At 33.4% G+C, this 25310-nt stretch overlaps 2 protein-coding genes across 8 annotated transcripts; one reads left to right on the top strand and one right to left on the bottom strand.

The window, feature by feature from the left end:
* Nucleotides 1–1329: 1329 nt before the first annotated feature.
* Nucleotides 1330–24124, top strand: LOC114406074 (disease resistance protein RPP5-like). Of its 3 annotated transcripts, XM_028368648.1 has the most exons (7): nucleotides 1330–1456; nucleotides 1632–2228; nucleotides 20442–21558; nucleotides 21669–21789; nucleotides 21817–21983; nucleotides 22076–22807; nucleotides 23403–24124. In XM_028368648.1, the coding sequence occupies exons 2-7, from the start codon at nucleotides 1675–1677 to the stop codon at nucleotides 23517–23519; spliced, it is 2808 nt and encodes a 935-aa protein (XP_028224449.1). In that variant the 5' UTR covers nucleotides 1330–1456; nucleotides 1632–1674; the 3' UTR covers nucleotides 23520–24124. The 3 variants fall into 3 exon arrangements, with proteins under 3 accessions (XP_028224449.1, XP_028224448.1, XP_028224450.1); XM_028368647.1 differs by having other exon boundaries at nucleotides 21669–21983; XM_028368649.1 differs by having other exon boundaries at nucleotides 1331–1456; nucleotides 21669–21983; nucleotides 23462–24124.
* Nucleotides 8632–13223, bottom strand: LOC114406075 (RNA helicase aquarius-like). Of its 5 annotated transcripts, none has more exons than XR_003665359.1 (6): nucleotides 12796–13219; nucleotides 12626–12715; nucleotides 11921–12081; nucleotides 10272–10669; nucleotides 9884–10147; nucleotides 8632–9131 (listed from the first exon to the last, which is right to left on the bottom strand). XR_003665359.1 is itself a non-coding variant. In XM_028368651.1 (5 exons), the coding sequence occupies exons 3-5, from the start codon at nucleotides 10560–10562 to the stop codon at nucleotides 9051–9053; spliced, it is 636 nt and encodes a 211-aa protein (XP_028224452.1). In that variant the 5' UTR covers nucleotides 10563–12081; nucleotides 12626–12715; nucleotides 12796–13222; the 3' UTR covers nucleotides 8632–9050. The 5 variants fall into 5 exon arrangements, 2 of the variants coding, with proteins under 2 accessions (XP_028224452.1, XP_028224451.1); XR_003665360.1 differs by having other exon boundaries at nucleotides 10272–10640; nucleotides 12796–13218; XM_028368651.1 differs by having other exon boundaries at nucleotides 10272–12081; nucleotides 12796–13222.
* Nucleotides 24125–25310: the final 1186 nt, after the last annotated feature.

Here is a 25310-nt window from a genome sequence, read left to right as displayed (position 1 = left end):
TTTCTTCTTGTGCATTTTAAGTCTATCATTTAGAAGGGGATTAAAAGTTTGTTAGTGGAAAATTAATTCACCCCCTCTTATCCTTTTACATCTACTATCATTTCTATGATTTAAAAATAGTTTTTCAATATTATTTTTATAATTCAATTTTTAAGAATTAATAAAAAAAACTAAAACACATTCAAACTCCTCGTTAGAGAATAGGGATTGACACTAATTGTAGGGCTAGTGCCCCACAAACTACGGCGAACCCAAAAACAAGATATTATACATGTTTTCATGTTTTTTGGTTTGAAAACTAATGGATATTCAATAAATATATCCCTAGAGATTTTTTTTATTATAACTAAGGAATATTTGTACCGACACTCACGGTTTTGATTGACCAATAACCTTAAACTTGAAGGACGTACCTCACTCATAAAAAAAAAAAACCAAAAGAATTGTGGAGTTTTTATGTGGTAAGCTAAAAATGCTTAATTGTTAAGTTTTTATGTGATACGTTATTAAAAAAAATAAATACATCTTGTTGGTATAGCTAATACTAATTATTACTTTAAGTTATATGAAATTATATAGTCTCACAGATGTATCGATGTGATTCGTCTAAGGAGTTACATCTAATGTTTAATTTTTTTTCCCTAAATTTTGACAAATTATTCTTAGTCTTTCAGATAATAAATTCATACTTTATTACGATTTTTAGCACACAAAAATTAATTTTTATTTTAACTACTTGAATTTATATTTTAAAACTGTCTCAAAGTACTAAAAAATACTCACCACAAAGTATTAAAAATTATCATAAAGTGATCAATTTATTATGTTAGGGACAAAAAAATTATCAAAATTGAAAGACTAAAAAAATATTTTTAAATTTCAAGTACAGTTCACCGTCATAAATTTTCAATAAATTAAGATAATTGAGAGTTGAGACGCACGTGGAAGAAAGTGAAACCATATATACCAACGAATGGTTGTAAATTTCCAAGAATTTAAATAGGGTTACGTAACATCAATTCCAAATTTAATGTTCTTTCAAGTTGTTGCCAATTATCAATTTCCCCATTCATACTTGGAAGATGCATAGTTTTCATACAGATATATCAAAACAGTAACATGCCTTTTTTATTTTAATTTTTGTACCGAGAAGGACCTCAGCCACTGTACTACAATACAAGTTTGGATTGTAATGAAATTAAAAAAAAAAAATATTTTTTATAAGAAATAAGTGATCCGAAGTAGTAATGACTTAATAACTTTTTAAATACTTTGGATTTTAATGAAATTAAAAAATTTTATATGCTGCTATTTTTTGGGTACCCCTATACAATGTGTTAATTTTGGAACTTTAAATTGCAGGTCTCGGCAGGTTATGGCTTTACACATGTAAGCTTTAGTTAAAAATCTGATCCCTCGTATGCCAAAACATCAGTTGGGTAAAATCATTCGAGAGGTAAGTAATTGCTTTACAGTGATATTTTCAATTTGGATCAAACATAAGGCGTAGAAGAATGAAATGGAAAAAGATCTAATAATAAGATAAAATTTCTTATTTGAGTACATACTAGTCGTTCTTTTTCAATAGCATATTGTGCTCCCTTTAATAATATTGTGACATTCTTTTGCAGATCAAAACAAGAACGAGCCAGATACAGTTTGTGATCAGATTCAATGGCATATTCTTCTTCCGGAGCTTCTCAAATAAAATATGTTGTTCTTCTTCTTTGTGATCTCATGCTTATCTCGGGATTGACGGGTGAAATATCAGATAATAGTCCTCAAATAAAGTATGATGTTTTTGTTAGCTTCAGGGGGGAGGACATCCGTCACGGTTTTCTTGGTTATTTGACTGAGGCTTTTCATCAAAAGCAGATACATGCCTTCATAGATGATAAACTTGAGAAGGGAGATGAAATATGGCCATCACTTGTTGGAGCAATTCAAGGATCATTGATTTCCTTGACCATATTCTCTGGAAACTACTCCTCTTCGCGTTGGTGTCTAGAAGAACTTGTGAAAATAATTGAGTGCAGGGAGACATATGGACAAACTGTGATACCTGTTTTCTACCATGTAAATCCCACAGATGTACGACATCAAAAGGGGAGTTATGAAAAAGCTCTTGCTGAACATGAAAAGAAATATAATTTGACAACAGTGCAAAACTGGAGACATGCTTTGAAGAAAGCTGCTGATTTATCAGGAATAAAGTCTTTTGATTACAAGTAAGCTCCCCAACGCCCATAATCAGTGCTCTATTTTGTTTTTCTCTGTTTATGTTTACTTCCTCTCAAATATAAGGAAAAAAAATATCTGTAATTAAAAAAATTAGTTTATTATGTTAGAAAATAGCAGATTCACACACAAAAATGAGAGAATTCAAGTTTTGTTATTCAAATCAGCCCCTTTATAATGAAGGAGTCAAAAAGCTATTTATACAGTATATCCACTAAAACTAGCTATTTTAATCACATTCTAACACCCCCTTTTGATTCAAAAGCTTACAAACAAACTACGTTCAGGTACTCTCTCAACTTCTTAAACCTTTCAATCTTCAATGACTTAGTCATTATATCTGCCAATTGCACTTTTGTCCTACAATGCTTCAACTTGACTCTACCCTTGTTCACTTGATCCTTAAGGAAGTGAAACTTGGTGTCTATATGTTTGATTCTACCATGAGATATTGGATTCTTGGCTAAGGCTATAGCTGATTTACTGTCCACAAGCAATTCAATAGAGTTACCAACAAACACCTTCAACTTACTAAGCAAGGAAGATAACCATAGTGCCTAACAAGCAGTTGAACATGCTGCAATGTATTTTGCTTCGCAAGTTGACAGTGCGACTACTATTTACTTCTTTGAGCTCCAGGATATAGGAGATCCAGACAACAGGAAGACTTGTCCCATAGTGCTTCTCCTATCAACCAAATTACCATACCAATCAGAATCAAAATAGGCTTCAAGGTGTAGACTCCCATCCTTCTTGATTTGATGGGGAAAAATGATTCCATATCCCAGAGTTCCCTTTAGATATCTCAAGATTCTATTAGCAGCTAACAAATGTGGTTCTCTAGGGTCATTCACAAGTCCAACATTGAAGGCAATTTCTAGTCTACTATGACAGATAAACCTCAGGCTACCAACAATCTGCCTAAACAAGGTCCCATCAACTGAAGCCTCATTCTCACTTCTTACAAGCTTCACATTTAATTCAGCTGGAGTTTCTGTAGGATTACACTCCATTGTATTAAACTTCTTTAGTACCTCTGAAATGTACTTCTTCTGGTGCATAAACATTCCCTTTTCAGTATAAGCAAACTTTAATCCCAAAAAATATGATAGGATTCCCAAGTCTGTCATTTCAAATTCCTTCTTTAAGCTTTCCTTGAGTAACTCAATACTAGTTGAACTACTACTAGTAATCAATAGGTCATCCACATATAAGCAAATAAGAAAGATTTCAGTGGAACTTGCAGCCTTAACATAAACTCCATGCTCAACTGAACATTTCTGAAAACCAACACTGTGAAGGAAAGTATCAATCCTTTTGTTCCAAGCCCTAGGTGCTTGTTTCAAGCCATATAGAGCCTTCCTTAATTTCAGAAACTTATGTTCATTCCCTTTACTTATGAATCCAAGAGGTTGTGCAATGAACACTTCCTCATCAAGTGTTCCATTGAGGAAAGCTGATTTAACATCCAGCTGCCATAATTTTCAATTCTCAAACTCGCCAAAGCTACAATCAACCTCACAGTTTCCAATCTAGCTACAGGAGCAAACACCTCTGAGTATCTATCCTTTTCTTCTGCATGAAACCTTTAGCTACCAGTCTAGCCTTATGCTTGGCAACTGATCTATCTGGTTTGAGTTTAACTTTAAAAACCCATTTGATATCAATAGGAATCTTGTTCTGAGGTAATTCTACCATTTCCGAGGTATGATTCTTCTCAATACTCTTCAATTCTTCTTCCATAGTCGATTTCCATACTTTGCTTATGATGGCTTCATCAAGACTAATAGGTTCCACATCAACCATAAGTGCCAGGTGTTGAACTAAATCACCATAATCTAAGATAGCATTATCAGGATAAACTTGATAATATAAAAGTTTTGATGGAAAGTTTCTGTTTCTTGTAGGTTTGTTATTCACTACCTGAGATTCAACATTTGTTGTCTCTTGAGTGGTTTCTCCTACTGAGTTGTATTCTTCCCATTCAAACTGCAATTTTGGAATTATTTCAGTTATAGGTTGTGACTCACCCCATGAATTAGATTCATCAAAATAAACATCTCTACTAAAGAGAACTTGTTTTGTGTAACCTACAAAGATCATTGGTTCACTTTTGTCATCAAGCTTCTTTCTCCTTTGATCTAGAATATGTCTGTAGCATAATGAACCAAAGATTTTGAAATGCTTGACAGAAGGCTTGCTACCAGACCATGCTTCTTATGGGACTATTGAGTCAAGCCTTTTAGTAGGGCATCTGTTTAGAACATGAGCAACAGTCATGGTTACTTCACCCCAAAAGCTATGAGGAAGATTCTTTTGCATGAGCATTTTTCTTACCATATTTAATATAGTCCTATTTCTTCTTTCTGCAATCCTATTGTGTTAGGGAGTGTAGGGAGTAGTTATTTCATGTATTATTCCATGTTCCTTGTAGAAGCTTTCCAGTTCACCAGCCATGAATTCTCCTCCTTCATCTGTTCTCAGAATCTTAATACACTTCCCAGACTGTTTTTCTACTAGAGCCTTGAATCCTTTAAAGGTGTTGACCACTTCACTCTTAGTCTTATTCAAATATAGCCACAATTTTCTACTAAGATCATCCACAAATGATACAAAATATTTATTTCCCCCCAATGATGGAACATCAAATGGCCCACAAACATTTGAGTAGACAACATGTAGAACATCACTGGCTTTGGACATAGTGTATAAACTAAAAGAGGTTCTGGCTTGCATGCTGATCAAGAGTTGTCACAAATTTTCTTTGGAGTCACAATTGAGGGAAGACCAGATACCATATCTTTTGATCTCAACGAGCTTAAATCTTTGAAATTTAAGTGGCCTAACCTTAGATGCCATAACCATGAGTCATCTGATAGTGTAGCAACAGAGAAGCATTGAGATTCAATGGTGTTTAGGCTTACCTTGAAGGTCCTATTTCTGGCCAAAGGAGCTTTCAGTATCATTCTCTTTGTTGTGTCATAGATTTCCAAAAAACCACTAATCATATTCATTGAGAATCCTTTCTCCCAGAGCTGACCCATAATGATCAAGTTGCTCTTCATTCCAAGGACATAGAGCACATCTAAGATCACTACTTGTCTTCCATCTTCCCTTGTGACTAACACATTCCCAACACTTTCAACCCGAATGACTCTATTGTCTGCAAACCTTACTGTGCTCTTCCTTGCATCAAAATTAACAAGCCAATCACGATGTCCTGTCATGTGATTTGAGCACCCAGAATCTATGTACCAAATTTCATTGTTGTGGGATTCTGGATTGGTGATCATCATCAACATCAAAGGTTATTCTTCAGGGTTTTCTTCACTCTCTTCTTTGGCCATACCTGATGATCATTATGTGATTGACTCCCTCGATGATTTGTATGACTTGGTGCAGCTACACATTCTATGGAGAAATGTCTAATCCGATTACAATTAAAGCATTTAATTCTTTTTCTATCAACAACCTTTTTCTTTCCTCCTCGCCAATTACTAAAACTCCCTCTTCTATTGGAGCTTTCTTGTTGATCTTGATCAATCTTTCCTTGATCTTGGCTTTGAATGTTTCTTCCAAAGCCACCTCTGGAATTTCTCCTACGACCTTGACCTCAGAAATTTCCTTTGGGGTTGTGGCCTCCTCTTCTTGATGTATGAGCCTGTAGTTCTTGATGATCATCAGGCTTCTCTGAACCTCTTTCAAATAGTCTCTGCTCATGTGCCTCGAGAGAACCTTGACGTTCTTCTACCTTTAGTTCCTCGAGCTTCTTGGATTCTTCAATGGCTACGACAATGTGGCCGAATTTAGGATTGAGTGTTCTCAGAATCTTTTCTACAATTGATTGATGTGAAATTTTCTCACCTCAATTCTTCATAGCATTCGTGTGAGTGATGATTCTGTTAAAAAATTCAGCTATCTTTTCATTATTCTCCATTTACATCAATTCGTATTGACGCCTCATCGTCTGTAATCTCACCTTCTTCAATTGCTCTGCGCCTTCATTGCATTTCTCCAGGATCTTCCACGCTTCTTGTGAAGTTGCAGCGCCTGCAATCTTCTCAAAGTGTGCCTCATCAACACATTGATGAATGAGGAAGGTCGCCTTGCAATCTTTCTTCTTGTTTTTTTTTGTGAAGCGCCTTTTGTGCATCTATGGAATCTTCAGTGAGCGTTGGATAACATTCTTCAACGATTTTCTACGACTTCTTGATAGCCCAGAATTGCCTTCATCTGCACACACCACCGATCCCAGTTCTTTCCATTGAGAACGAGAAGATTTGCTGAGAGATTCGCGCGCAATTGATCCCATCGTGTGTGTTGCAAGGATCCCACAATTCAAACCTTGACTCTTGATACCAGTTTGTTAGAAAATAGCAGATTCACACACAAAAATGAGAGAATTCAAGTTCTGTTGTTCAAATCAGCCCCTTTATAATGAAGGAGTCAAAAAGCTATTTCTAAAGTGTATCCACTAAAACTAGCTATTTTAATTACATTCTAACATATTATATTTATTTGTTATGTTCGTGGCTATAATTATCACAAGTTGCTTAATAGTGAAAAGCGTCAACCTTTAATTTTTTTTTGCCAACATTTTTTTCTCATAAAATCACTTTAATTTAAAAACTTAAAATAAGAACTTCAAAAATAAAAGCTTAATCATATTTTTTTTATCGCTCAACTTTATATTTCTCGCAAATTTTACCTCGCCAAATAAATTTTGCGCGTTTTACCCCTTATATTTAAGAAACTTGCGAACTTTACCATATAGTTTCACTTTTTTTCTTTTTTTTTTTTTTACTTTTTCCCAATTTTTTCTTTTTAATTTTTGGCAAATTTTAGTCCTATGTTTTTATATTTATCAAATTCTACCATCAACTTTTACACACAAATAATTTGTTGGGATAAAATTTAGTAAAAGTAAAAAGTTGAGGATAAATAGTGTAATTAAGAAATAAAATAAAATAGATATTGTTTGATAGTTTTTATTTTTCTTTATTTTTAAATTTTAATGTTTCTTTTAAGCTAAAGTTGTTTCGTGAAAAAAATTAAAAAATAAATTTATCTAAAACTAAATGCCTCACTTAGTGGATGTTTATATTGATACAGATGAAAAATATAACGTAAAATTAATTTAATGATAGCAAAAGTACATAAAAATATTTAATGATACACATTTAAAAATTTCAACAATAATTTTTTTAATTGAAAAATATATTTATTTACAATTATTTTATTATTTATTGTATCAATTAAATAAATTTAAGTTTTAAAATTACAAAAGTTAAAATATTTAAAACTTCTATATTATAGTTCAACAACATTTTTAGAAGATATCAATGATTTATTTAAATAAATTTCAATAATGTCAATATAATTAAAATAATTCCAAAAAGTATTTCATAAACATATTGTTGTAATTGAGAATTTAAAATCTTAAAATATATTAAAAATTAATATAACTGAAAATCTCAATTAAATTTAAAGAACACAAATTTAAATATTTTAAAATACCAAAATTTTATTTAACTATACTATTTTCTCATTTTACTAACATCCTTTCCATGGAATGAATGAATTTAAAAAATTTAATTAATGAATTTAATTCTAGATATGATATATACATATTTAGCATATATAATATTAATTAAATAAGTTTAAGTAATAATTACAAAAAATTATTGTTTTTTAATAGTTTGGGAAGATAAAAAATGATTTATTTAAGAAATTTTGATAATGTCCATATCATTAAAATTCAATAAAAAAATTTAACAATAACTATTAAATAAATATATTGTTGTAATTAAAATTCGAAGACTTCACTACAAATTAAAATTTAAAAATTAAATTTAAAGAGATAAATATGTATAATATGAATACTTAATTTAACTATATGTATAGTTACTCATTTTACTAGCATTTTTTATTTCATGTAATTAAAATTTAAAAAAAATGTTTAAATATTTAAAATAAATAATTTAAAAATAAATTAAGCCCTCAAAATAAATTAGCATTATTTAAGATAAATTAAAATTGTTTTAATTATTTAATGAGAAAGCTAGTGAATCATTCAAAATGAAAAGCCAGTAGAAAACTCAAAAGAAAATATTCTGTTGGTCGAGTTGGGATTCTAAGATAGGATTCAACGAATAAGCTTCCTATAGCTATAGAAAAAAAAGCTCTCCCTATTTTTTTTATTTTTTATTTTTTTTTGAAAAAGGTCGCTCTCCCTATTAACTTGATCAAAATTTGCTTTCTTGAAATAGTGTTTGGCTAAGTTTCTTTTTTTAAGAAAAAAGATATGAAACTCAAAAAGTTAAACACTCTAAGAAAAGACTCAACCTATATTATCTAGATTGTTTTTGCCGGGATATTACTTTCAAATATTAGTCAACCTGCAATTGGCTCACGCTAAGGTTTAGATTGCACAAACCAGGCTACAATTTAATAAATTACTACAAGAAAAATGACTTTTACCTACAGTCAAAATCTATCACTAGAAGTCCAAAATCCGTAGGTAGATGTATAAAGGACTTTGTCCTACAGACGTTTTTTGCGTCAACTTTGAGGGGATATATAGTGACAGACTATTAGTCTGTCACTATAGGCTTTACCTACGGATATATTTTTACCTACAGTCAAATTTAACTATCACTATAGTTAACACCTACTATTTCAAATGTGTAGGTAAAAGATATTAATTTATACCTATAATCTCTAACGGTAGGTAAAAATCAATTTACTTGTACCTACGGTCTTCTGTAGGTAAATGTCATATAATAATAATAAAACTAGTTCCTAATTACACTTTATTGATCAGTCTTTCCTGTACCAGGTGGCCCCACAACCATAGTTAGACCAGGCTGAATGCCAGAGATGATTGCTTCAACCTGCTTGATAGGAACATTTCACACTATTATTAATATTTATCCAATACTCATAGATAGGGAATATAAATAAGAGGATAAAGACATAAAGTACATGTGGGGAAGTATATATGGGGGATTTTGATCACCTGCAGTTGAACTGCAGCTAGAGAGAAAGGAAGAACAGGAAGGCCTCAAAATTTTTTAAAATGTGTGAACCAAGTGCTTTTTTCCTTGCTCTCCTCAACTGCACCCACTGACAGAAAGTACAAAGAAAACAGAAAGCCAACGTGGCCAAAAAGAACTTTCCAATTTCTTTGCATATCAACAATGGAAATTTCTTTAAAACAACCATCAGCAAAACATCAACAAGTAATGGTAAACACAATCCTATTCGTTAACAAATTTAAGGGTAACATGAATCTACATTGTCACAAAATCATGGACTCCTTATTCTTGTCAAAACTTTTAAAATATATCATGGCACACTGATCATCCATTTCATATTACTGACGAGGCGACAGTACAAAGGGAAATAGGACATGACTTGTGATGCTAACTACACTACATACTTAATATGTACTGGATCAAGAAACACAAGCATTGTATTTTTGCATTCCACATGCATCAATTTAGCCATATGAATCAATTGGATTTTGGTCAAATACTCAGATTCAACTATTGTGAGGAAAGCAGGGGGGCAGAGAAAGATTAAAAGAAAAATCATTATGCATGAAAAGTGACAGTATATGATTGAGATCAAGAGCTGAATTCACCTGGGTGGGAGTAAATCGAACTGAATTTTGTTTAGGCTGATCTTGAGGATAGGGGCCAGGATCTGGAGGAGTATATGTCTCAATAATTAGTGCTTCTTTCTGATAATTAGCATCAACCACATTGATTTCATTTGTTGCACCAGAATTAGATATTGCATGCCCAGTAAGAGCACCATTGTTTGGTTTGAGTGTTCGGGGAAGCTTGATCTTAAAAGGAGGCCTTGGATTCAAATTTCCTAAGCCATCAGGATTAACAAAAGACACCTGAAGAATACAGTGAGAGGAAAGTCACATCAATACCTTAGTTTCATACACTAATTCATAATGGAAGACATCAATCACAACCATGCAACAATAACTTCTATGAATTTGAAAATGAAATACTAACCTCATAATCCAAAAAACTTTCTTTTAAGTGACCAGCATCAACAAAAGTGTCTTTGAAATCTACTGTCTCCAATATATCAGGCATATTAGTCCACTGTGCAGCTGAAGGATCCCCATAACCAAGAAAAATGTTTTCCAACCACTTGGGAACAATACAGTATTCATTCATTAAATCCCTTATTGATTCTAGGATGGCTTCAAAATTGTTTTCTTTTGGCTTCCTCCTCATCAACACATTAAATGTACCATAAACATCTTCTGCCCCTTTTTCGGCAATATTACTTACATCCATGTGGTATTGAGCTGTATCCAAAGCCACAGTTACTGTTCTCAGTTCCCCCTTTGGTGGCTTTCACTCATCACGTTTTATCTTTCCAGAAAAATCATTCATAAGGTTTCCTTCCTCATACAATACATAGTAACAGAAAAATCATTCATAAGGTTTCCTTCCTCAAAAATCATTCATAAGGAATCTTTAAAATCTAGCCAATTATATTATTCCAAGAATGTTAATGAATTAAAGAGTATGTTCATGAATTCTGTTGTCCATGTCACGACTATTCACTTATCATTGAATATTTATATTAATTAAAGGATCTTGTGCAATGACTATATATGATAATAAAGTTATCTGACATCAAATAAATATTTTATCAAATACTGTTGTAATGAAAATAAATAATATGATTTTAAAAACTATATTTTGTTAAAATAAATAATATAACATGAAAAGAAATGATAAATAAAAATACATCTTAAAATATTGATAAAAGAACTGGGTTCAAACACAACCTCAAATAACATTTAAAAAACATTATAAGTTAGGGAAAAAAATATTTACCAAACATATCTAATTTAATTAAATAAATTATAGTCTAGTTTAAAAAATTGATTAAATAAATTAAAAGGTAAATTTTGTTTAAAACAAGCCACTTAACTTTCCTTCTTTGCAAGTAACTGCTATTGTATTTCATTCTATGAAAGCTTTACTGGTTACTAGTTCATTTCCTTTTTATTTGAAACTATTTAAGGGAAAGAATAGTTATAGCTAGTTAGTTAATATTGTAAAAATTGAAAGTAGAAAATAAATGTTGATTTTATATTGTTACCCGTTAAACTTCTTCCACTCTAAGACCTATGTAATTAAATTAAATTAAATAATAGCACTGGTGGAGTAAGGAAAAGTATGGGAGCTTGTGGAGGGACCAGAATAGAATGGGTATTACTATTACTACTGGATATAATAATAGTTTGAACGCGTTTTCCTTTAATAATATTCATTGCTGATTTAATTTAAATAAAAGTTTGAACGCGTCATCGTTGTTGTTTGGCTCATTCTATTCTATAAGTGAGTGGATCGCAGTTGGGTGACGTTGACAGACAGCACTGCCATCCTGATTCACCCTTCCACTAATAGCTTTGACGTGGTCCTATATATAACTTACCACATGGATGATTTTTCAGTTCAACCATAATTGCTAGGAAAGAATAAAAAATTTCCCAATTTAAAATATGGAAGCAACATGGTCATCATTAATAACACTTGCAAAATAAAAATATGCATAAAACTAGAAACATACAATACATAGTATTAAACAAAATAACTTAACCCTTAAATGAGAGAGATTGCAGATAGTCATAACAGAATACCTCCTCGTTGTCAATTGACTCAAGAGGTCAATTAGAAATTCCATAAACCTCTCACAGTACAGGACACAGGCATCATTAACTAGCCCCAAACTAGTAGCATCAATAAGTTCATCGTCCTCACCAGATAATTGTTTCAGGGGAAATACCTGTGAATCCAGTATCTAAAAAGAAAAGAAAGACAACAAAAACAAAAGAAGTTCAGCTAACTACTTTCAAGTAAAAATATTTTGTTGTAGGGGAAAACATTTATAGATTGTATTAAAGATTAAAACTTCTTAACAAATTAAGACCTCCAGAAATTCTTCTATGAGGTTTCTCACGAACATCACTTCAACTGTAGTTGAGGGATCTAAATTTGTTGAAAATATAATGACTATGTAAAGCAGTAGTAACTCAATAATAATGTAAATCTCTCCTTCAATGATAGGATAAACTTACACACCAATCAAGCAAACACACATGTTTTATTAAAGCCAACAAACATCATGTAAAACTTAAGTAAAAGACAAAGTGCAGTGGCAGTATACCTGAAAGGCATTTATCATAAAAACTAGGTAACTCAACAATAAGGTTTTTTGAACTATCTGCAACCACAATTGCAGCCACAATTTGAAGGATTGCAATTTAAAACCTTAAGTTAACTCAACAATAAAGTGACAAATAGGCACAAAAGCAAAGAAATGAGAAAGGGAGAGAGATAGAGACCTCCTTCAAGCGAAGAACACTCTCGAGAAAGCCTTTGAAAGCGTCTTTCCTCTCATGGAAGCAAGTCCAAGCGGCAACATTTTCTCGGAACTGCAAGGCACACAAGACAATGAGTGAATTTTATACATATAACGAATGAATGATTAACATTATTAGAAGAGGAGAGAGACCTTCTCGTTGACCATGATGATGATGGACATAACATGCTCGAAGGTGGCAGTGAGAGGGTCGAAATAAGGCCACAGGTAATTCTCCAGATACTGGCTAACCTCCAGAATCATGACACGTTGCAAGGGAACGGGTTTCGAACCCTCTTTCACCAACAATTCGGTCGAAGTCCTTCTAAGGCCTCCCCGCATCGCCGCTTTTCAACCAGTTCGCCTCCGCAATCTTCGTCAGCCGGTCGCGCTGAATCTCCGACAGAGTGATGCTGCTCGGAACGCCGTCGCCGCCGCCGGTCTTTGGAACTACCGCTTTCGACTCTGCTGGTGCCACCACCACCGGATACTCGGCGACGCGGTGGCGCCGGAAATCGTATAACCCCATGCCGTTAACTTTCGTCATAGGGAAAGTTGTAAAATTAGGGTTAGAATATAGAATTTGGGATCAGGGCCGATCTATTTAAACGAATGCAGATTATAAATCTTACCAGGTCATGACAACAAGGCAAAATATTTTTAAGTATATAATTCAAAACAACTAAATAGTTTATCATAAATAATCGTTTAGTTCCTACAATATTAGGTTGTTTTTGTTTTCACCTCCTTAATTTTCATTTTGGTTTCTATAAGTTTTTATTTTTTTATTTTGGTCCATTTAATTATTTTGGTCCATTTAAGTTTTTATTTTTTTATTAAAAAAAGTATTTTTGAGGTTATTTTCGTTGATTAATGTTAATGTTCTTTGGATTCTCCAATTTATGTGAGTTTTACCTACACCAACAATGTAGGTATAAGACTTTTGAGGTTATACCTACACCAACCAATTATAGGTACAAATTTTGTGAAGTTTTATCTACATCACGTAGTTGTAGGTATAAGTTTTTTAAAATTTTGCCTACACTGTGCTTCTGTAGGTAGTAATTCTTTTGAGTTTTACCTACACTAATCAACCATAGGCACAAGTTTTTTGAAGTTTTACCTACACAACATAGTTGTAGGTAGAAGTATTTTTTTAGTTTTAATGAATTTGCCTACACCAAATAATGGTTGGTACAAGTGATTGAGTTTTACCTACATTACTCACTTGTAGGTAAAAGTATTTTTGAGATTTACCTACACTAATTTATGTCTGTAGCAAAAAAGCGTCTGTAGGCATAGATTATTTTTCTTCTAGTTTAAGTTATAAACAAGTATTACAATTAAATATATTCTAATTTCCAAATGACAATTAATAAACATTACTGCAGACGGGTCATTTTACATGTATGGGAGATTCTGCATTAGTTGTTGGTTGTTGCTATAGTGTTTATCACAAGGTAGCGAATGAAGATTCAAGTCTCAAAGAAGAGTAGCGGGGAAGACGGAAGAGAATCAGAAAGAATTAGAGATAGTTAGTTACATTTAGAGAGTAGAGTTCCTTTGCGTGCGCTGGGGTCCCTTACCCTAAGATGACTCATAACGGCGGTTTCATCTTTGTAATGGTTTCATGCCTTAGATCGGTCTTACTAACTAAACACAATGGTGTCATTATATAAAAACATATACTTCCAGAATTTATGTGTAGTTATATAAAGATTTAAATATGTTTGAAATCTTTAATATATATTTGATTTTTGTTTTGAATCCTTGATAATTTTTTTTGTTATTTTGAGTTCTTAATATATTAAAAAATTTGTTTTGAAATTTTGTCATTAGTTAAATGATAATGTGACACTATCTCAACGGCTCTTCCATTATATATGTCATTGGAATGATGCCACGTAATCACTTAACTGATTGTAGAGGCTTAAAATAAAACTTTTAATATATCAGGGACTTAGAACAACAAAATTTTTTATCAGAGACTCAAAACAAAAATTGAATATATACCAGGGTCATAAAAGTTATTTAAGCCTTAAATAAAATATATTGAAGTGTTTTCTTCTTATTATGAAGGAAATCCTACATCAAGTGTCCTAATTCCTTGGGGTGTAACTTATATGTTTATTGAATAACTTCACTTGATGTCAATTGATTTTAGAGTAAATTACATTAATCCACCTTGAGGTTTAGGCTTATTAAACTTGGTGCCCCTTCATTTCTGGACATTACTTTTAGCTCACTTCTCTAAATAAGAAATAAATTATTTTACTTTTTGGATAAACCCAAATTGCCCTTGTCACTAGACCGATGGACATTAGATAAGGAGGTGAACTCTTTGACTCTCCTAAGGCCTCTCCTTTATTCTTTCCCTTCACATCCTTCATGACCTAATCAAAATCTAATTCTCCCATCATTACCACCGGTGACAGTGACCAACCACCACCACCACCACCACAACAAGTTCAGATACAAGAACCACAACAATCCATATCTAAAAACGAGTGGGAACCACACGAATCAAGATATTAGTTCCGCCACGACACTGTTGTAGTTCCCACTCCCCCACTCTCATTGTTGCCCTCACGACCAACGCTGACAATGAAACACCACCACTACAACAACAACAACTCAAATCTAAAAACTACATGAATCTAGATCTAAGAAATGGTGGGAACTAGACAAATCAAGATTTGAGTTCCACCACGCCATTGATAGAGTTTTTCCTCTCCGCACACGATGATGCATTTAACGCGACTGCCTAGTCTCAAACTACAACAATTCGAACATCGAGGAGGCCGCCAATGTTAATGATGGAGATGAATTGGTGTAATCATGCTTCAAAAGGATGTTTGAGGAGGGGATGTATATTCTTGGGCTTAATCTTGTTAAAGATTAATTCCATTTTGGATAGCATAAGCATAATCTTGTTGAATTAGAACTATTTTTAGTTTCCATCTTGGAATATTCATTCTTGTTCAATTTGTGGTGGGTTTCATTGGGTTTTTTGTTTATGTTTTGTTCAATTTATTTTTTGTCTCCTTTTCGTTAATTTATTCTACAATTCTACTTTGGTAATTTAGAAACATTGAATATTAAATATGTGACACCCTCTACCCCTCGCATATATACTAACAAAGGAATAAAAATTCAAATATTAATTAAAAGTATTTTTTTAAAAAAATATTTTTAAATACAAGCCTTTCAAAGGGATAAAAGGCTCACATTCACTTTCGTCTACATCATATTCAAACTTGTCCAAATAAATAATAAAGTCATCTCGGTTCAAACAAGACCGTCTAAGACTTCATACAATTAATATAAAACCCTATACACCAATGCCACATCCTGTCAGAGCGTTGTGTCTCGACGTCTTTCAGTACAAGGTTCCTTAAAGCAATTCACCTTGTCATCTGTTCCCCCAAGTACAAAGTTCAAGATCATCACAGGATCCAAACACAAACAACACACGGGGAGTGAGTTATCACATTCCTAACTAATAGAGAAGCAAGACAACTAGATATACATATCATATAAACCAAATAAAACTTACTTACACGTAACTCATGAAATTTCGCCACTTTGTCATTCAAAGTTCACTTTTCAACCATCAATCACACTTTTCAATCATCAATCACATTACATAAGAATCACACACTCTGATCAAGACATAATAACACATCAATTTCATAATAAACAATTAGCAAACGCATGAGACAGTTATGCTAAAACTCAAGCCTATATGCAATGTGATACCATGTCAGCGAAAAACTACCCTGGGGCACTTAGGAGTACATAACAAGACACACTACACAATGGGTATGTCAGGTCACTCTCACTAAGTAAAATCATAGGGAGACCAGTCAGGATCACAGTGTTTTGCAAGAATGCTCCAACCATATGGGATCAACATAGGCTTAAATGAGCACTCAAACTGGGTGACTCCCAAGGCCTACACTCCGAAGAGTCCGTCGAGACCTCTCCCTCCTGATTCAGGTCCAACCCCTAAAATCATTTTTTCTTGTAGACACTGCTCATGAATTATACAATACCCACGACCTCACACTCGTGTTTTAAACACGTTTAACACAATTATGCTATAATTTAACACTGGTTCCTGGATAGGAAACCTACATTTTCTCTTTAACACTGGTTCCTAAATAGGAAACCTACAATTTTTCTTTAACATTGCGCATTAACACTTTTCTCAAGATAACACTGGTCGAGTTATTGTACAATTCATAGCTTACAACACAAATAATGTCATATCAAGAGTTAATCACACACTTATTCACAACCAAAACTCATTCACAATTTTACATCTCATAATGTCATAATCCACCATCACATGTTTTCACGTATCTCACAATTCAACACATGTTCTACTTTACACTTTTACTCAATCTCAATAACAATATTGTGATCTCAAAACAACATGTCATTCCACAATTCATCACATATTTCATTCATAGACATTGCTTATGAATTATACAATACTCACGACCTCACACTCGTGTTTTAAACCATACAGCATATTGCGCTACAATTTAACATTGGTTCCTAACTAGGAACCTACATTTTTTCTTTAACACTGCGCATAAACATTTTTCTCAATATAAATACTGGTCGGGTTATTGTATAACTCACAGCTCACAACACAATTAATGTCACAATCAACCATCTTATATTTACATGTATCTCACAATTTAACACATTCAACTTTGCACTTATATTCAATCTCCATAACAATATTATAATATCAAAGTAATATCTTATTCTACAAGTCATCATATATTCGATTTATCACTTATATACAATTTCAATCATAGTTTCATAATTATAATATAACTATTTATTACACTAATATTATTCAAAGCACAAACAAATTATACAAGAATACTTCTCAATCCACGGGAAGTAAAAATCCCTCACATAATTTCACATAATCATACAAGAAGAATTTCAATATAATAAAACATCCCAAAAACAAACCCCAATTTGACCCTCTAAGGATCCCTACGCATATTCTCACTAATCCCCAATTGTGAATAACTCATCCCTTACCTCTAAGCGGACTCACGTGTCTTCCGATAGTGATAGCGGAATCTCTAACGATTCCCTAAGATTCCTCCAGTTTTTCCTCCGACTGCTCCGCTAGAATTCCCAAACGTCAGAGAGACGGAGAAGGGATTGAAACCTCCATTTGTTTTGTCTTTGTGTGATTCCTTTATCTCCCTCCATGAAAATTATCTTGCAAATCCCAACGGTGAAAATGTGAGAAATTGAATCTCGAAGAACATACCGAAATTTCAGAAAAATCCAACGGTTAACAAAATCGGGATCATAGTTTTACTAGACTATTTTTGGGTTTATGCGAGAAAAGAAAAGGTTACGATGCGAAAGGAATTCCTCTCAGCTCAGACATGATTGCAAATTTCTAACGGTGATAATGCTCGGAAATGAGTGGTGAATCATGTGCTTAAATTTCATGACGATCCAACAGTGAATGAGTCCGAGATCATCATTTTTCTGAGACAAGTTTGGTGGGCTGCGGGAAAAAGTAAGGGTTTTTGGGGAGGAGGAGAGAAAAAATGAATTGAGAGGATGAACAATCATAAAAGCTACCGTCTGACCTAACATATCGCTATTTATACCTAGGGTACTCACAACCTATTATTTACTCTATTTGTTTATTTTTATTATTTTATAAAAACAAACTATATTTTATTCCTTATCAAATAAATAAATAAAATATCCTCTTTATTTTCTATAAAATCATTTTTAATCTAGTCTACGAAAAATGGGATGTTACAAAATAGGCTATAGAGAGTGATTTAGACTTGCAAGTTGCAACTCATTTAAAATGGTGCATACTACTGAATTCATGTCTCCTAAAATTATTGAATATTCATGCCTCACCTTCACTAGTTTTTTTGGTTCATTTGGTGAATGAACTGCTACTGAATTCCCCACCAGAACATGTTCAGTCTTCACGAAGAGGATAAGGGTTTTTTTGAAAGAAAAAAAATCATTAAAGCTCATGTGCCAATCACATGTCACACATTAATTAGCATTTTAAATTTCTGGGACTTAGGGGGTGTAGGTGTAACAAACCCTTGTAAATTAAGGGGGTTTTGGTAGGGTTCAAAAAGGAATGGGTATCAAGTGTAATAAGTCCAAACCTCAAGAAATTTTGTATATTTTACTTCTGATTTTAAGATGGAATCTAACGTAGTATCAAAGCCTATAACCTATCTTGGTAAATTGTCTATTCTATTAGGCTCACTTGTTATGGCCCAAGTGGAGGATGATGTTAGTAGGGATGGTAAAACGGGCAGGTCCAAGTGGGTTGGCCCACCATTGATCAATATGGTAGGACGAGGTGGATAACTCAAACTGTCCTGACCTATCCGGCTTAACCAGCCCACTTGTTGGGGAGAATTAAAGGCGAGGTGGGTTGGCCCACCAACCCATCATATTTATTTGTTCTTAGTAATACTTATACTTTATATTTTATAATATATGAGAAGTGAATTAAAAAAAAAAAGTTTGGGTTTGGGTTTGTCTTCTCCTCTCATTGTCTAAACTTTCATTTGTCTTCTCCTCACAACACTGCTCTCTCTCTCTCTCCTAGTCCTCCTCTGTGTCACATTCTAGCAGCACTCACAACCAAGCTTCTCGCTCCTAGCTAGTAACGGATTCACAATGTTCCTCTTGCTTTCAATCACATGTCGACAGCATTATGCCTTACAATGATCACGCTATTTGGTCTTTCTCTCTTGGTTGTCCACCATGTCAATGTCATTATGCCTCACACTCATGCACTCTCACGCCGATGCCATTGTGCCTCCCAGTCACATCGTCGGATCATTTTTTTTTCTCTCTCTCTCTCTCCTAGTCCTTCTTTGTGTCACACTTCGATAACACTCACAGAGTCCAAGCCTCTCACTCTCAATCATGGACTCACGGTGTGCCTCTCGCTCTCAATCTCATGCTGATGACGTTGTGCCTCATAGTCATGCTATTTGATCTCTCTCTTTTGGTTGCCCACCATGTTGATGTCATTGTGCCTCACACTTAAGCCATTGTGCCTTGTAGTCACACGTCCAATCACTCTCTCTCTCTTGGTCCTTATTTGTGTCGCACTCTGGCAACACTTGCAAAGTCTAAAGCTCTCGCTCTCAGTCACGGACTCACAGTGTGCCTCTCGCTCTGAGTCTCACATTGATGACGTTGTTCCTCAAAGTCACCTCTAGCTCTGAGTTCTCTCTCTCTCTCTCTCTCAAGTTTTAGTCTTTCTAAATTTGATTTGATTTTGTTTCCTAATATGTCAGTATTTGTGTATGTGTTGTTTGCATCTTTATTGTGCTTGTACAAAAAAATGAAAAATGATGTGTTCCTTGTCCAAACATTTCTGTTGGATTTTTTAAAATTCTTTTTGTAAAATATAGAGGGCTATCCTGCTAGTCTGCTAGCCCACCTTTTGGCAAGGTAAGTCAGGATGTTAAGTCCCCCAAATTTTAGCGGGCCAGCCAGTCCTTACTCATTTTTGGTCGGCTGAAGGCGCTAAATAAGTTGGGGTAACCTGTTTTGCCATCCCTGGGTTTTAGAAATAAAGTCTCACATCGTCTACCTCAATATTTTGGATGCAACTTATATATCAGTAGGATAACTTCACTTAATGTCAATTGACTTTAAAATGAAATCTAACTCATGCTTATATGACATTAAATTATATAGTTATAATAATATATAAACAATGGTTTTCATTTTCAATCTCTAATTTTGTTGTATAGGAATGAAGTTGAGCTGCTTGGAGAAATCATCAACACGGTCAATCTTAAGTTAATGAGGTTGGATAAGAATCCACTTAGCTTAAAAGGACTTGTTGGAATTGACAGATCAATTCAATATGTAGAGTCAATGCTACAACATGAGTCAAGCAACGTCCGTGTTATTGGAATTTGGGGTATGGGTGGTATTGGAAAGACAACCATTGCACAAGAAATTTTAAACAAACTTTGTTCTGGATATGACAGTTATTGTGTTTTTGTAAATGTAAAGGAAGAAATAAGAAGACATGGAATAATTACCTTGAAGGAAATTTTTTTTTCTACACTACTACAAGAAAATGTGAAAATGATCACAGCAAATGGATTGCCAAATTATATCAAGAAAAAGATTGGTGGCATGAAGGTTTTAATTGTTCTAGATGATGTAAATGATTCAGATCTACTAGAAAAATTGTTCGGAAACCATGATTGGTTTGGACCAGGTAGTAGAATCATTTTAACAACTAGAGACAAGCAAGTGCTTATTGCTAATAAAGTGCATGTTGATGATATATACCAAGTTGGGGTATTGAACCCTAGTGAAGCACTTGAACTTTTCATCTTACATGCCTTTAACCAAAAGCTTTTTGATATGGAGTATTATAAATTATCAAAGAGAGTGGTGTGTTATGCCCAAGGTATTCCATTAGTTCTTAAAGTTTTGGGTGGTCTTCTTTGTGGAAAAGATAAAGAAGTGTGGGAAAGTCAGCTAGACAAACTCAAAAACATGCCGAACACAGATGTTTACAATGCAATGAGATTGAGTTATGATGATCTAGATCGCAAAGAACAAAAGATTTTCTTAGATCTTGCATGTTTCTTCATAGGATTGGATGTGAAAGTGGACCTCATAAAAGTTTTATTGAAAGATAATGAAAGAGATAATTCAGTGGTTGTTGGATTAGAAAGGTTGAAAGATAAATCTCTCATAACCATTTCTAAATATAATATTGTGTATATGCATGATATCATACAAGAAATGGGTTGGGAGATTGTTCGCCAAGAATCTATTGAAGACCCTGGCAGTCGCAGCCGATTATGGGATGCCGATGACATTTATGAAGTATTAAAAAATAATAAGGTAAAAGCCTTAATTAAAAATGAGATGTTTTTCTTTCTAACATTTGAATTCTTTTGTGGGAAATGTGGCTTCTAATGATATTTTAAATTTTTCTTTTACTATAATGGAAGGGAACTGAGTCCATAAGAAGCATAAGAGCAGACTTGTCAGTAATTAGGGAGCTGAAGTTAAGCCCTGACACATTTACTAAGATGAGTAAACTACAATTTTTGCATTTTCCTCATCAAGGTTGCGTTGATTATTTTCCTCATCAAAGTAGCGTTGATCATTTTCCTCACAGACTTCAATCTTTTTCAGTTGAGCTAAGGTATATTGTTTGGAGGCATTTCCCTCTAAAATCCTTGCCAGAGAACTTTTCTGCCAAAAACCTTGTTCTCTTGGACTTGTCATATAGCCGGGTGGAAAAACTTTGGGATGGAATACAGGTAAACAAATCTTCCTGTTATAATTGTCTCCTAATTCAAATACTACAAATTAATAACATAAGTTCGTGCGTGATGTCTGCATTTTGTTATAGAATTTGAAGAATTTAAAAGAAGTTAAAGTCTCTGGTTCTAAAAACTTGAAGGAGCTTCCAAACCTTTCAGAAGCCACAAATCTTGAAGTATTGGATATCAGTGCTTGTCCTCAGTTGGCTAGTGTGATTCCTTCCATTTTCTCTCTCACCAAGCTCAAGATAATGAAGCTAAATTATCGCTCCTTTACCCAAATGATAATCGATAACCATACAAGCTCCATTAGTTTTTTCACCCTTCAAGGGTCTACAAAACATAAATTAATTTCACTGAGATCAGAGAATATCACTGTTGGACCTTTTGGATGCATTTGTTACAAAGAAAAACCCTCGTCTTTTGTATGTCAAAGCAAGCTCGAAATGTTTAGGATAACCGAAAGTGACATGGGGTACTTGCCTTCAAGCTTCATGAATCTTAGAAGACAGCGATATCTGAGAGTTCTAGATCCGAGGGAGCTTCTCATGATAGAAAGTGGCTCTGTAGATGTCATAGATTGCAAATCATTGAAGCACGTATTGGTTCTTGCTGAACAATTCAAGTATATCAGCAGTGGCGTTGGCATTCAGAATTACCAAGGATTGGTCGAAGAATCGGTGGTGGTGGCATTAGATGCAATTTCATCAACTGTTGAAACTGTGGTTGACCATTCAGAGCTTATAGATGACAAGAGGTATATTAGTATTGATGAAAGAAAATTGAAGCCAGTGAAGAGAATTGATGAATATTTAATGAAGGTACTAGGTCCTCAACAATGCTTTGAATAATGTTCAACATCAATGAAAAGAGAGTAGGACGTTACATGTGACATGCAAATAAATATAGAGATGTTGTTACTTTATTAATTAAAGTCTTGTACCCATTAAAATTTGAGCTTTTTATTTTATCTTTTAATATTAAATGTTTGTAAAGCTTTTGTGGTAACTTGTAAAGTTGGGTAAGAGGTTGCTTATGCTAAAAAAAAGTAAGTTGCAGCTGTAGGCTAATGGTGCTTTCCCTTTTAGCTTAGTCATGAGTACCTTTTGCTTTGCCCAACTTGGGGCTTCATAGTTTGTTTATTTATTTAAGAACTTGTTGTAACTCTTCATATGCATTACTGAAGTATATCAAGTCAGTTTGCTCTGTTTCATTTGTATGAGGTTGCTGGTTTATGATTCACAACCTTCAATTTTCTGCATCATCTTACAGTCTTTTTCCTTGGTCGACAATCTGATTGCATAGTCTGATCATTCTGTTGCATGTCTGATGCACAGTCTAATCAGACTTATAGCATAGTCTGATATCCTTTTTTGTTATGTCTTATACCTTGTTTCATATGCTATTTTCTAACAGTACCACATGAATATATTTCTGGATTTGGCCAATAGAGATGAATTAATTGTTACAAACAGGAAGCCTGTACACGCCCATTGTCGTGCAATTGACAATGATGATTCTGTAACAAATTAAGAAGAGAGAAGGTACAAGTGTCCAAGGCAGGTAAACACTAACTTTTAGTTTTAGGTTTGATTCGTTCCATATGGTTTGCACATCCATAATCAAGTGTATCCTCAATGACTGTTTACAGAATAATAGTTGTTTTGTGCAATCAGAAACTCATAATTTAATAAAATGTAGTCTTGTAGAAACTATACTTTTGCAAGACTTATTATTAGCCTATTTTACTTATTCCTTCAACAGTGTAATTTTCATTGAGATTAGTGCTTGCAGTTGCTGGACTGGCTCTTTTAGGTTGGAGCTATAGTGGTTGGTATAAATCTTCTGTTTTCTTCTGAATCTAATTCATGTTGCTTTCTACCTGTGTCTCCAAATTCTTAGTGATTTCAAATTTGTTTACTCTTAAGATTTTAGAAGCAGGAAAAACCAACTTTGTCAGCAATGTTGTTGTAAGTTTTCTGAATATTCTCTGTTGTACAAAGACTTGTTCCTTTACAAATTTGTGACTGATGTATAATGTTTCATTGGTGATATAGGAGGGACAAAGTTTGAGAGTGCTTTGTCCTAAATATTTTTCTTGTTTTAGTTATATCTCAAATTTAATTTTAATTCAAGGATTTTTATTTTTTGTTATGGATGACTATTTTTTATTTGGGTGGTTAAATAGATATTTATAATATATTTATTCAAGTTATGACTTTAATAATGAAATTTATTTTAATTATTTGATTTTTTAAAATTGGTATATAATATTAAATGAATTAAAACTATTTTGCATAATTTAGATATAGGTTATAGTGACACAAATCTGTTGGGATATGTTCTTAAGTCAATTCTCACAACTTTTAAATGTAATGGTCATATTTCATCTCCTTTCTCAAGTTTATCATTTACAAATAAAGGCATGTATTTGCTTTTGATGGAAAGCCTCGGTCTAATAACCAAGAAAACCGTGACGGATGTCCTGCTCCTAAAGTTTATAAAGACATCATACTTTATCTGAGGAACATTATCTGCCAGCATTTGCTTTGATGCTACATCCATCAATCCGGAAATAAATAGGAGAAAAAGATAAAGAACAAATTTCATTCGAGAAGCTCCGCTGGAAGAGGAATTTTCCATTAATTCGAACAATTTCTGGGTCGTTCTTTGTCTCTGCAATCTTATCTTAAATATCACACTAAAGGAAGCACAAGGTGACTGGAAAGAAAAAGAAAAAAATCAAATATATATATATATATATATATATATATATTCATATCTTTTGGCATAATTCATTCTTCTGCACCTTATCTTTGACCGAAAATGAAAAATATCACTGTATAGCAATTACTGACGTTGAATTGATGCTTCGGCTTGCTAGGGATGACTTAACTATTGCTCATTTAACGAAGGAAGATGGAAACATCACTTGATCGACCTTGGTTTTTATTAAAAAATAAAGAAAAAAATATATTTTAATACTCAAATGCTAGTACACATCTAGGGAGATAGAGAAAAAAAAAATATAAGTATGATATATGACACAATGTGAAAGGAAGACAAAGAGAAATAAAAGTTGTTGATGTGATGTTTGAAATATTAAAATGTGAAAACATCACCACTCACAGTTGTTATTGGGAACATGTGGACTCGAGAGAACATTTTGAAATGGTGTTAGATAACCCTAAATTCATAGAAAATTACAATCATTTGTTCTACCGTGGTACATTGATATATTTTTTTAAAAAAATGTAAATATATTGTAAAACAGGGTATAAGAAATACCAGTGTTAAGCATCTTACATCAACCCCGCTACAAGA

Source organism: Glycine soja, chromosome 3 (genome assembly GCF_004193775.1).
Source record: "Glycine soja cultivar W05 chromosome 3, ASM419377v2, whole genome shotgun sequence".
NCBI classification, from domain to species: Eukaryota; Viridiplantae; Streptophyta; class Magnoliopsida; order Fabales; family Fabaceae; genus Glycine; species Glycine soja.
The sequence above is the reverse complement of the archived record's forward strand: the minus strand, read 5'-3'. Positions and strand labels throughout refer to the sequence as shown.